The sequence below is a fragment of the Orcinus orca genome, chromosome 11, assembly GCF_937001465.1.
Source record: "Orcinus orca chromosome 11, mOrcOrc1.1, whole genome shotgun sequence".
In the NCBI taxonomy this organism is placed as follows: domain Eukaryota; kingdom Metazoa; phylum Chordata; class Mammalia; order Artiodactyla; family Delphinidae; genus Orcinus; species Orcinus orca.
This window is the reverse complement of record NC_064569.1, coordinates 87,539,845-87,553,461: the sequence shown is the minus strand read 5'-3', so window position 1 is coordinate 87,553,461 and position 13,617 is coordinate 87,539,845. Positions and strand designations below refer to the sequence as shown.

The window sequence follows — 13,617 nt, the reverse complement described above, 5'->3', positions numbered from 1 at the left end:
ATGGGTTCATGGAGCTGAGTACACTGCGCTTCCCTTGATGGGTAGATGGTATCACTTAGGGTCTGCCTATCTTGAGCCCAGCTTGACTGCTAACTAGTTAAGTGACCTAATCTTTTGGCCTCCATTTCCCATCTGTAAGTTAGGAATAATAACACTGGCTATGCCTTCAGGTTGTTGTGAGGACTTGAATGAGGTTAATTGTATTGATACAAAGCCCTTAGTGTCATAGAGTAAGTACTTATTTCATCTAGTTCTTATTATTCCTGAAACCTCAGAGGTGAGAAAAAGAGGCTGGTTGATGATGGCCTCCCTTCCCTCCCTTTCTTTCATCCTGTCTGGCTGGCAAATACATGGAAGAGAGCAATTATTTAGCACTGGTTTCTTCAGAATTGACTGTAAATCATTTTTTTAGTGTGGTATAGTAACATAAAACATAATTTGGGGGTCATACAGAGAGGCATGAAATTCTTGCTCTGCTAATTCCAGCTTTGTGACTTTGGACAAGTTACTTGTCTTTCTGAGCCTCAATTTTTAAAAGGCATAGGAATCCTTCCTTGTTGATGTGAGTATTGAATGAGATAATGTATGTAATGTTTACATCTGTTCTCTCCTGAGAATCCGTCTACCTTGTGTTTTGCACTGGAGAAAGCAAGAGTGTACAAATAATAGGATATCAGTATAGGAGGATGATGAAAATATAAAAGAGGATCTCTAGGATTTAACTCTGGAAAATTTTCCAGGGGAGAGAAGCTACTGCTAAGTACTTACAACACTGTCCTGAGTTTTACCTTCACCGTTCTCACAATTTGGGTCCTACTGTTACCACTTTGCTTGATCATGATGATGATGATGAAAGCAAGCTGAGATATCCCAATTTATAACAAGAAATACGTATTTGGTCTTCATCCAGTTCCTGGCCCAGGGCTCCTAAAACCCTTGGAATTGCCTAAGGGATGAGAGCCAAAATGGTGTCTTTTTTTACGTTAATGAGGTGACTTTTGGAAAACACCTAAGGATGGGGGCTGGTTGCTGGAGGAGTCAACCAGGTGATTAGAGGGTTGGAATTTAGTCTCACTCCCTGACCTCTGGGTAGGGAGTCAGGTTGAATCAATCACGGATAGCCAATGATGTAATCAATCACGCCTGTGTCATGAGGCCTCCATAAAAACCCGAAACGACAGGGTTGAGAGCTTCTAGGTTGGTGAATATATGGAGGTTCGGGGAGAGTGCTGTGTTCCGAGAGCCTAAGTTCAGGGCCCTTTCTCCATATCCGGCCCTGTGCATCTCTTCCATCTGGCTGTTTCTGAGTTATATATCCTTTTCTAAGAAACTGGTGATCTGGTAAGTAAAATATTTCTCTGAGCTGTATGAGCCTCTCTAGCAAATTAATCTAAACCCAAGGAGGGGGTCGTGGGAACCTCCAATCTATAGCCGGTTGGTCAGAAGCACAGGTGACAACCTGGACTTGCAATTGGTCTCTGAAGGTGGAGGAAGACAATCTTGTAGGACTGAGCCCTTAACCTATAGGGTCTCCTGATAGATGGTGTCAGACTTGAGTTGAATTGTAGGGCACCTAGCTGGTGTCAGAGAATTGCTTATTTTGGGGGAACCCCCCCACAACCTGGTGTCAAAAGTTGTTGAGTGTAGTGGTGGTATGAGAGGAAAGGGGGAACCCAGGAGGAGGGCTGGGGTTTTCCTACTCACTAGCATTTTTGGTGCAAGCTGGGAGAAAACTCCCTTCCCTTGGTTCCCCCCAAATACAGCCAAGACTGGTGAGAATGTAAGGTTTTAGGGTTTTTTTAATTAAAAATAAGGGTAAACAAAGTGGAAACACACAAAGGAAGTGCAAGAAGCCTGATGCTCTATGATTTCAGTTTTCTGACCCTTCCATTGTTGGCTTGCTCCCTGATATATTTCACACAATATTTGTAATATTTATACTCTGGGTTCCATACCAATATGTCATCAATTTTTCTAAGTAACCTAAGTATACTTTAAAACAAAGTGTCCAGCTACCAAGCCTACTGCTATCAGTTAATTTCTATTTTACTTAGCTATATTGTTCAGCTCTAGAATTACTTATCTTGGGTTATTGTTTACTTAATCTGCTCTATCCTAATAATGGAGTTGATGTCTACAATTATAATTAATTATAGTTTTGTAGAAGTTTTCCCTGGCTCTCTGCTTTTCTGTTTGCTTTGGTCTCTGTTTTTCTTTTTAAATTGAAGTATAATTGATGTAAAATACTGTGTTAGTTTCAGGTGTACAGCAGAGTGATTCAGTACTTTTGCAGATTATATTGTTATAGGTTGTTATAAGATAATGCATATAATTTCCTATGCTATACAGTATGTCCTTACTGCTTATCTATTTTATATATAGTAGTTTGTATGTGTTAATCCCGTACCCCTAATTTGTCCCTCCCTACTTTTCTGTTTCCTTTGGTAACCACAAGTTTGTTTTTTCTGAGTCTGATTCTGTTTTGCATATACATTCATTTGTATTATTTTTTTTGATTCCATGTGTAAGTGATACCATGTAGTATTTGTCTTTCTCTGTCTGACTTATTCACTAAGCATAATATTCTTTAGGTCTATCCATGTTGCTGCAAATGGCAGTATTACATCCTTTCTTATGGCTGAGTAATATTCCATTGTGTGTGTGTGTGTATGTATACCACATTTTGATTAATCCAGTTGTCTGTTGATGGGCAGTTCCCATGTCTTGGTTATTTTAATTAGTGCTGCTAGGAACATTGGGGTACATGTATCTTTTCAAATTAATGTTTTCTTTTTTTCCAATAACTATCCAGGAGTGGAATTGCTGGCTTATGTAGTAGTTCTATTTTAATTTTTTTAAGGAACCTGCCTACTGTTTTCCATAGTGACTGAACCAATTTACATTTCTACCAACAGTGTAGGAGGGTTCCCTTTTCTCCACATCCTCACCAACATTTGTTATTTGTAGACTTTTTGATGATAGCCATTCTGACAGGTGTGAGGTGATAACTCATTGTGGTTTTGATTTACATTTCTCTAATAATTAGTGATGTTTGATCATCTTTTCATGTACCTGTTGGCCATTTGTATGTCTTCTTTGGAAAAATGTATATACAAGTCTTCTGTGCATTTTTAATTGGATTGTTCCTTTTTTTTGATATTGAGTTGTATGAGCTGTTTGTATATTTTAGATATTAACCTCTTGTTGGTTGCATCATTTGCAAATATTTTCTCCCATTCTCTAGATTGTCTTTTCATTTTGTTGAAGATTTCCTTTGCTATGCAAAAGCTTTTAAGTTTAATTAGGCCCCATTTGTTTATTTTTGCTTTTATTTCTTTTGCCTTAGGGGACTGATCCAAGAAAATATTGCTATGGTTTATTTCAAAGAGTTTTCCACCTATATTCTCTTCCAGGAGTTTTATGATTTCAGGTCTTACATTTAGGTCTTTAAACCATTTTGATTTTATTTCTGTATATGTGTGAGGGAATATTCTAATCTCATTGTTCTATATGTCCAGTTTTCCCAGCACCACTTGGTTGGAGAGACTGTCTTTTCTCCATTGTAATTCTTGCCTCCTTTGTCGTAGATTAATTGGCTGTATGTATGTGGGTTTCTTTCTGATAAAAACTCTCATCAAAATGAGTATAGAGGAAACATATCTCAACACAATAAAAGCCATTTTATTAAACAGCCACGTAATACAAACCCACAGCCAACATAATACTCAACAGTGAGAAGCTGAAAGCCTTCCCACTAAATTCAGGAACAAGACAGTGATGTCCACTCTCATCACTTCTATTCAACCTAGTATTGGAAGGTTACAGCAATCAGACAAGAAAAAGAAATAAAAGTATCCAAATTGGATGCAAAGAGGGAAAACTGTCACTATTTGCAAATGACGATGATACTCTATATAATGAGCCCTAAAGTCACCTCCCCAAAACTGTTAAACTAATAACAAATTCAGCAAGGTTTCAGGATTCAAGATTAATATACAGAAATGTGTTGGCTTTATATATGCTAATAATGAATGATCAAAAAGAGAAAGTAAAAAAAAATCCCATTTAAAATTGCATCAAAAAAATAACTAGGAATAAACTGAACCAAGGAGATTAAAGACATAGATGCTGAAAACTATAAAACATTGATGAAGGAAATTGAAGATGATTCAAAGAAATGGAAAGATATCCATGCTCTTGGATTGGAAGAATTAATATTACTAAAATGGTCATATTACCCAAAACAATCTACAGATTTAATGCAAACCCTGTCTGTCAAAATAACCACATCATTTTTCACAGAACTAGAACAAATAATCCTAAAATTTATATGGAATCACAGAAGACCTCAAACTGCCAAAGCAATCCTGAGGAAAAAAGAACAAAACTGGAGGTATACCCTTCCCAGACTTCAGGCTATACTACAAAGCTGCCATAATCAAAACTGTGATATTGGTACAAAAACAGACACATAGGTTAATGGAACAGAATAGAGAGCCCAGGTCTCTTTTTTTCATTATGAGAGGGTTTCCTCAAACATCTATTGACCACTGACTGTGCCTTCATATTTAAGAATGAGACACTGAAAACCTCATTGCAGACTCTGTGTGGGCTTACTGTGTTTACCCTCCAAGGCCTTTGTGATCTGGCCTCACCGTATCTCTCTGACCTCATCTCCTACTGCTCTCCACATTTCTTCCTCCAGCTAAACTACACATTGTAGTTCCCAAGGTGAACTAATATCAAGATTGTTATCACTTTGGGTCCTTTGTAATTACTTGCTATTCCCTCTCTCTAGAAAGAATAACTCCTAGATGTTCACTCAGCTTATTTCTTCACTTCTTTCAGGTCTCTGCTCAAGTAACACTTTGTCAGAGAGGCCTTCCCCAATGACCTTCTATAAAACTTCTACCTGGGCCTAACTCTGCTTTAGTTTCCATTGGTATTATTGCCACCTGACATGGCATCAGGGATCATATGCTTTGTTAGGTTCACCAGTATACTGTATTTATTTATTGTCTATCTTTATCCAGAAGAATTAAAGCTCCATAAGGTCAGGATCTTTATTTTGTTCACTAATTTGTCTGTTGTACCTGAAGCAGGGCTGGGACACTAGCATGTATTCAGTGCATATCTCTTGAATGAATGAATGAATGAACGGTGGCCTCACTGAGCATGAATAGGCCGGTATCTGGCCATTGTGTTGGAAGATACCTAACTTTCATTCTCTTCAGATCCTTCTTCTGGGCCATTTTCCCTGCCAGAAGGGTCCTAGCTGCTAGTGTTCTTGGGATTGACTGGGGGAAGCAGATCTTTTACCTCATCCTTCTGTTTTCAGCAAGATATCCCAGTCACCTTCAGTGCTTGAGTCCTCATGTGCAGAGACCTTTGAAATAACTTCTTTGGAGGGAAATTCCTGGTTTATTCTGGTGAGGTAGAATAGGAATCACCTGGTTGTGTAGGGGCAGGTGACGGAGGGGAACCCGGTTGCCTGTTTTAAACCCCACCCACACCCTTATTCTTAGATGTACTAGGTATCTGATTCCTAAGCCATTATGGGGTTCTGTAGGGTATTTCACTGTGATGTGCTGGTAAATGTTTAATTGGCTCTCTGGTGGAAAAAGTCCTGATTGGTAGTGTTTGTTCATTCCCATGATGTAAATATTCCCACCATAGCTGAATTCAAGCTACCATCACAACCTCACTGAATACAGAGTTGGGAAGGGTTGAGCAGCAGCACACCATTCTTCTTACCTTACAGATACGAGATGTTAATAACTTCAAGAGCATAGATAATAATAAAATGTAGTAAAAATAATTAGGAATGAGGAGTTTTTTTTGTTTTTGTTTTGTTTTTTTGGCTGTATCGGGCCTTAGTTGCAGCACGCAGGATCTTCTTGAGGCATTTGGGATCTTTCATTGCAGCTCGTGGGCTTCTCTCTAGTTGTGGCCTGCAGGTTTTCCCTCTCTAGTTGTGGCGTGCAGGCTCCAGGGCGCGTGGGCTCTGTAGTTTGTGGCACACGGGCTCTCTCATTGCATGCAGGCTTAGTTGCCTTGCGGCATGTGGGATCTTAGTTCCCCGACCAGGGATTGAACCTGCGTCCCCTGCATTGGAAGGTGGATTCTTTACCACTGGACCACCAGGGAAGTCCCAGGAAGTGAGGAATTTTGAGCATTTATTACTTTTGTTTTAAATATAACTTATTAATTTAAATTTATATAATTTAATGTTTAATAATGATTAATTTTAACCAGCTTGTAAAATTCTTAAAAATTTAACAGTATGCTCTTGAGAGCTGCTATAAGCCGGTTCCAGCACATGTCATCTTGCTTTTGGCTTCCCTTGCCTCTTGTAGGCTTAATTTTTCGATACCTTGTGTCTTCTTTCTCCATTAATTATCTCTTGCTCATCTAATTTCCAGTTTCCAAATTTTGTTGATAGCTCTTTTCTGCTGTCATCTTCTTTCTCATTTGCATTGTCTTATTGGGCTTAAGCTTTACTCCAAAACATCCATTTAATGCCATTTTAATAGGTTTTCAGGAGGTGGTCAAGGTAAATGCATGTGATCAGACTGCTTTGTTTAACCAGAAGTGTCTCCAATTAGAATTACTTTTAATTTCTTCTTGCATGTACGTGCTTGAAAATGTACATTGTGACTACATTCTTTGGCCTATATAGATTCTCTTCTTTTTTTTCATTTTTACTATTGAATAGTTGGTGACTTTGTATGGCTCACATAAAATTTTAGTATAAAATTAACTTCATTTATTTCTATTGCTTAATGTACTTTTGGTATGAAAATTGATTCATTTAATACCACAATAATAACTTATAACCACAAATAAGTCACAGACATTAAAACATAGTAAAAGTTTTAGTTTCAAGAGTGTTTGTTTTGGGTAAAATAAGGTAGTAGTGTTTTACATCTATCAACATGTATTTTTCTTTACTGAGTTAGTTCATGACTTTATTCCTGGTGAGCTTATCATCTGTCTTGAGGTAGAGGGGTGGAGGAGGAGGGAATTATTACAGCAGGAAAGAAAAATAGCAAGAAAAATTGTTTAGTTTGTTTAACTTTGAAGACAAAATATAGGCTTGAAAGTCATAATTCATTGTGGGGAAAAAAAGGATTTTATAAATTCCTTTATCTTACCCCTGTAATACAACAAGACTCAGGTTTTGGTTGTAACTGAGACCCCATGATGTCTCCATCTTTGCACAACTTGGTGGTTCATCTCCTTCCCTTATAAGAGAGATCCCAGTATTCTTTCATGACCAAGATAGTTCAATTTGACTTTCTGAAACTAGTTGCCAATAGTTCTAAGTCTTTTCAATTTTGAGGGTTTTTTTTAAACCTGAACTCTGTGGATCTCGTTTCCACACATGATAGCTGTTTATCATTAATATATTTTGACTGAGAAAATACAGATGGTCAAAGGGATATTATGAATTGAGGAATGCTTATGAATGAACTTTTATCACATCAACATGTGATACAGTATTTGTAAAATAGATGTGCTTGATATCCAAGACATTTTTTCATTCATTATGTAAATGATGCTTGGTGGCCCTACAAATTTGCAGATTCCTTGAAATAATTCTTAGCTTCACCCTCCTGCTCCCAAACCCAAAGTTGCTTAGTTCACGGTTTGGCCGAGCCAGTATTTCAGATTATCTTTTTCCCAAAGTCATTCCCATCTGAGTTTTTAAATGAGCTCTTTCTTGCCTTTCCACAATGCCAAATTGTGTTTATTCCAGCTTCTAAGCATTTCTTGACTCCCTCCCCTCTTTTTTTACACCTCCTGCCACTACTCCAGTCCAGGCCCTGCTTACCCCTCATGTACTGATGCAGCAGCCTTGTCTGGTCTCTTTTCTTACTGTCTGTCCCTTCTCCACTCCATTCTCCATACTGCAGCCAGAGTGATCTTTCTGGTTGTGTCCTTTGCTCGCCTGAAATTCTGCTACTCATGTGTCCTATCATGAGACATGTTTGTGTTCTGTAAACACATCAAATGCACGAGCTTTTGTTGGAGCCAGTTCTTTTGGTGGGAACAGTCTTTCTCCTGTACATGGCGAACTCAAGCTCAGCTCAGATGTCCCTTACGAAGCTTTGTTACTCAACCCCCACATTCCTCCTGGCATCCTGTAGCACTTTGTACAGGCTTTGGTTATGGACTTCTCACACTGCGGGCACTTTGGGGATAGGGACTTTCAAGTTGTGTTTGTATCCCCAATCACCTTGAACAGTGCCTGGTACATGGTAAATGCCCAGTGAATGTTTACTGAACACACTGATGTGGATTGGTATGCTTGTGAGCATGGGCCTTTCTTTGAGACTAGCAGGAGTACGGGATTCTATGTAGTGGGGAGATATGGAAATGGAGTGAGGAAAAATGTGTTAGTTATTTCCCAATTCTGTTTTTCCCATTTCAATCTCTTCTGAAATTTTTTCTCTCAAATAAGACTTTATTGAATTTTTCTGATCGCAAAAGCAACACATAGCATAGTATTTACAAAGACATCATACAGGTTTGAATTCAAATTTTGCTACTTATTGGCTGTGTGCCTTGCACATAGTACCTAACATCTTTATGCCTTAGTTTTCTCATCTGAAAAGTGGGAGTTATTCTAATAGTACTTACCTCATAAGATTGTCATGAAGATGCAATTGGAAAGTGCACGCAAAGTGCTTAGCACAGTATCTGGCACAGTAATTGCTCAGTAAGTATACACAGCTGTAATTGTTATGTTCAATGCAGAAAAGGTACAGGTCCGTGAGACCTGGATACAGCTGGAGCCCTAGGGCCCAGGATCTTCCCTGTGTTACATTAAAAGAAAACACAAATCTGACTGTAGAAGCCTTGCAGAATAATTTTGACCTTTTAAGATAGCCTTTCTCAACCAGGGTTCACCTGAACCACAAAACTCTGCACTGGAGTGACTATTTTTTCTCTCCATCGAGGATGCTATGTAGCTAACACTATTCTAGATGCACAGGAAAGTTAATTCATTATGTACAATGCATGATGTAGGAACTGAGGCTCAACCTCCCCACCCTTCTTTAAGAAAGGCTGCTCTGATGCTTCTTGAAGACTTGGTGCAGGGACTCGGCAGAGTGCATCAGAGTCACATCCTCCTAAGTCCTCTCTAGAAACCTCTCCCTTTCCTTGAATCTTCTCACTTATGGCAGTTGTTAGAAATCTCTCCCTCCTTCCTCCCTCACCCATATGATTTGTTCCTAGAACACCATTCATTTGTTCCTTCTCCATATTGTGCTCGCCACATACCCAGTAGTTTCTGACAGGTGTCCCCTTAACGTCTTTTGAAAGACTAACATGTCTCTCCCCATCCCTGTGTACCCTCTTTCACCTCTGGAATTGCAGTGAAGAATACCTCCAAGAAAATTAATGCCAGTAACTGGATTACAGAGTAGTAAACATGACTGACATCTCTTTTCTTCACATGCACTTTTTAAAGTCATCTAGATCCCTTGCTATTGTCAAACGCCTCTCCTTAACAAAAATTATAGAATTATCTAGTCACTTAATCTAGCTGTGTCATATTTGTGCTGCCGAAGCTCCTGCTAGACTGTGTATGGCAGAGCAAGTCTGCTCTTCCTGGTGCCATTCCATTTCCTGCTGCTCTTCAGTGCTGACAAGGCTCATGCTGCCTCCCAGGAAGGCAGCGGGCACCTTTTTTGTGGGGAGGAGGGATAGGTCATGATGTCTCCTCTGTTAAGAAGGAAGAAGAATACTGGGTAAGCAATTACTAGTGTTTACCACAATTTATATAATGGAATATCATATAGCCATTAATTTTTGAATAATATTTATTGACATGGGAAAATGCTTACAATATGTTAAAGAAGAAAGCAGGGTACAAATCTGTAAATACAGCATGATCCCAATCTTGTAGTAAAATAAATTATATATGCATAGAAAAAACACAGGACGGAAATACACCAAAACATTAACAGAGATTATCTCAGGTGGTGGGTTTTGGGGTGAATTATTAACTTTATTATTTCCTGTATTCTCCAAACTTTCCACAATGAACATATATTACTTTTATAATGGGGGGGAGGGGAAGGGAGGTCAATATAAGAGACACCTAGTACTGGGAGGCGGCAAGACTGATGGTAGTAAGGGGATGTTGAGTACTTGTACTGCCTCTGCCTATGTCTTCATTTATAAAGGAGGGACAATAACACCCATCCTGTGCACTTGCTAGGACCACCCGGTGTGTGAAGGGGCCTCAAGTGTCTGTTGACTGTTACTCTAAAGCAGCAGCTCAAGTGCCTTATTTTAGAACCCGCTCCTCCATACCCTGTTTTAAAGGTTGGGAGGGATGTGGACACAGGGGCCTGCAGAGTGCAGTTGGCCAGTATATTCTCACCATCCCCACTGCAGGCCACCGAGCCAGGTAGATGTCGAGGGTCAGGGTGGTTGGGGCACGGGGGCTGGGGGAGAGCCTGCAGCCCTCATCTCTGACCTAAAGGATTCCAGGTCCTTCCTTATTTGAAATCCAGTACTAACTGAGCAAGTTTCCTACTCACACTTCAACTTCATTCAGGTCACCTCCCTGTTTAATAAGTTCTTTAAACCAGTTCTGCTGAAATAGTTATTGCTTAAAATGGCCTGAGAATTACCACTCTCCCAGCATTCCAGAGTCATAAGGGGGCACAACATGGACCCAGGTGGGCAGCATGAAGGGTAAGGAGAGGTGCTGGGGGTCAGGCCGGCCAGAGTTGGATTTTTACTTGCTCTGTGATGTTAGGTAACTTACTCTGCTTTCCAGAGATGATCTCTTAATATGAGATGTGATGACTTTACACAAGATAAGATACATAAAAAGCCCAGCACAGAGCAAGCAATCAACAGATGTTAGTTCTCTTTTCCGTGTGCAAGATGAGGTCACTTTCATCTTCTCCCTCTGCAAATTCTCTCTTCAAAACAAAGCTTAGTGCCCAGTATGGGGAAACTCAAAATGAAACAGAACTCATTGAAAGCAGAAGAGCACAGCTACTTAAACAGGACTGTTCAAACACTCTGCATAAAGCTGGCAAGATGGTATTTCATTACACATGTCTTCATTTAGGTAAGCCGACACTCATGCCAAAGCTATTTAATTGCAGAAATTATAAAAATACTTTAAAAATGCATTTGTAGAATGAAGTAACAAAAATACTTAAATTCTTTTTTCTAAACTTTTTTTCATTTAATCTAAAATTATGAATTACCAAGTTTCATTTTATTTTTAAAACATGGGTCACACATAACTTATACTCCCAACTATTTTGGATAAAAAATCCTAAAATGTATTCTTCCTAGTCTTTTTATAGAGTATTCTTATTTTTTAAAAGAAACACAAGGTCATCGTTATGAGAATAGTTTATAGGCCATACTGTTGTACAGATACTTTCTGGGTCAACTAGAATGTCCTTTAGGAAACAGATGGTCCCAGACTTATGACGCCTTGAGTAGTTTTCATTCTCCCCACGTTCCTATCCGGTTTTCAGTTGGCTTTTTGCTGCTTTCAGTAGGTCTGCTTTCCATCTAACAGCCGCCTCCTTTGCCATTTTTTTGTGGGCTTGGAAGTCAGATAACTAAACATGTTAGAAGTATATGCAAATTTTAGTAAAGAGGCACAAGGTGAGATTCTTGAGGATCTCTCCTATAAATAAATTGTAAGAAACTTTGCCATCTCTTTTGGCAGCTCTAAGGCTTTTTAAAACTGAATTCCTGATTTGTACTTTTGCCAGAGAAGTGACTTCTGGATAAATGACATTTTCACTAATACTTCATGTACTTTATCCTTAGAAAGGCTATTTATTATAAGTGAGATAACAGATGTAAAAGCACTTTAAAAAAGCATAAACTGTGAAATAGGATTGTTTACCCCACGTATCTATAAAGAAACACACACAGATAGCTAAATTGAATCAACCCCAATGTTTTATTTAATTTAAAGTTTTAAAAGGCAGTGGTTAAGCACATTATGTGTGTATATATATATATATGTATATACATACATATATATATATAAAAGGAAACCAACCCCTTTTCAACTTTAGCCATTGATTAACTAGGCCCACTGTCTATTTGCATGATTCATTTTCTACTTCGTCATATGACCAATTCTAAAAGTAAAAATAAACAGGCTTAATCAGTTTAACAGTAACTATTTGTGTTTCTTTTTTAAATAAATAAAGTTACCATTAAACTGATCACATATGGTAGAAAGGTAGGACACACACACAAGCACACACAGTCCCCAATTTAAAACATGTGACATATGAGTGACCTATATGTACAAATGGGTGCTGCTGACTCCCCCACCCTCAGCAGAGGGCTCAAAAGGCCCCCCCGTACCCAGGGGGTCCCCATTCCCTCTACCAGGTTGGAGGCACCCCTATGTTAGACCTCAGAATGCATGTTCCCCATGCAGTGATACAGATGGGGGTTCAGTTCTATGGTACTAGTGTTCAGCTTATTAGGGAATAAATAGGCATTTGTAGCTGCCTCAGAACTAAACCATCATTTATAACTTTATAGGGAGAAATGTATTCTGAAGTTCTAGATAACTGACATACAGACTTTTTGAATGTAATCAGTTTGCAAGTCTGGGGCTGTTGTGTGTGTGTGCGTGTGTGTGCATTTCTATAGATTTATACAAAATTGAAATGAAGAGTGGGGCTATGTTTATGGAGCAGCTGCTGCTTGGCTTCCATTCACTCAGTCCTGATCTAACAAGTCACTTGCCTCAGCCCCTTTTTAGCAGCTCGTTCTGCTTCTCACATGCCTCTGTCTCTGGAGAGATTCAGAAAGGGCAGCTCACACAAGTGAGAGGAAGGACACGGCTAAATCTTCTTTAGAATCTTGGCAAACAGAACTGCCAGATTCAACCAGGGCTGCTTTATAGAGTGAAGTCCTTCAGTTCCATCTTGACAAAATGGAATTTTTTTTTTCCTGTTCCTAGTCTCTGCAACTCCGTCTAACTGCAGCTCTGTATGAATGCCTCAATATCGCAAAACACAGGATCACTTCTTAAATATGCTGGATTCTCAATGAGTAAACCAGTTAATGTGTTTCTAGCCAAAGCAAGGGCATAAATGTTTTAGAGAAAAGATTCCCCTGGAGCTACAGAGAAAAGATGCTGATAAAAGCAATACTGAGAGTTGAGCAGGTGATGCTTTTAGTCTGTGTCAGAGCTGGTCTCCTCGATGACAGAGTACTGGTTGAGTGCTTCCTCCAAAGGCGTTATTGTCCCATCAGGTTTTAGTCCCATTGGTTTAAGCAACTCCTCTCTGGAAAAAAGAGAGAAAAGAAAGAAAAAAAAAGTATTCACCAGCATCACACACACCCCCTCCCCCCACCCAAATCCACTTCCTTTAAAAAAAAGAAAAGTCTTTAAAAACCAAAGTATTTTTCCTCAAGCTCTCTCTGTGTGTTTGTAACAGGAAAGATGAAAGAGGTATGGAAAGAAAAAGAGGGAGATAAAAGACTTCATTCACACAGGCCAAACCTACTAAGCCAATTAAAAGTATGAAAAGTCAAGGTCTAAATGGGCTCAGGACAAGGAGCTGGTCTCTTCTGTTTTTAATAATTTTTTTCCTT

The 13,617-nt window shown here is 39.0% G+C and overlaps 1 protein-coding gene and 1 long non-coding RNA gene across 10 annotated transcripts in view; one reads left to right on the top strand and one right to left on the bottom strand.

The window, feature by feature from the left end:
• The window catches only part of LOC117201139 (uncharacterized), a 101,725-nt gene that overhangs the window by 75,036 nt on the left and 13,072 nt on the right, over nt 1-13,617 (top strand). The window lies entirely within an intron of this gene.
• The window catches only part of RIC8B (RIC8 guanine nucleotide exchange factor B), a 121,238-nt gene continuing 117,557 nt past the window's right edge, over nt 9,937-13,617 (bottom strand). For 5 of the 9 annotated variants that reach the window (XR_004483087.2, XR_007470107.1, XR_004483088.2 and 2 more), the window contains one exon: nt 9,937-13,307. Coding sequence is in view for 2 of the 9 variants with exons in the window: in XM_033427556.2 (XP_033283447.1) it covers nt 13,196-13,307 (112 nt within the window). In the remaining 7 variants the exon portion in view is untranslated. The remainder of the gene's footprint in view (nt 13,308-13,617) is intronic. The other 4 variants (XR_007470106.1, XR_007470108.1, XM_049694416.1 and 1 more) reach the window with 2 other exon arrangements.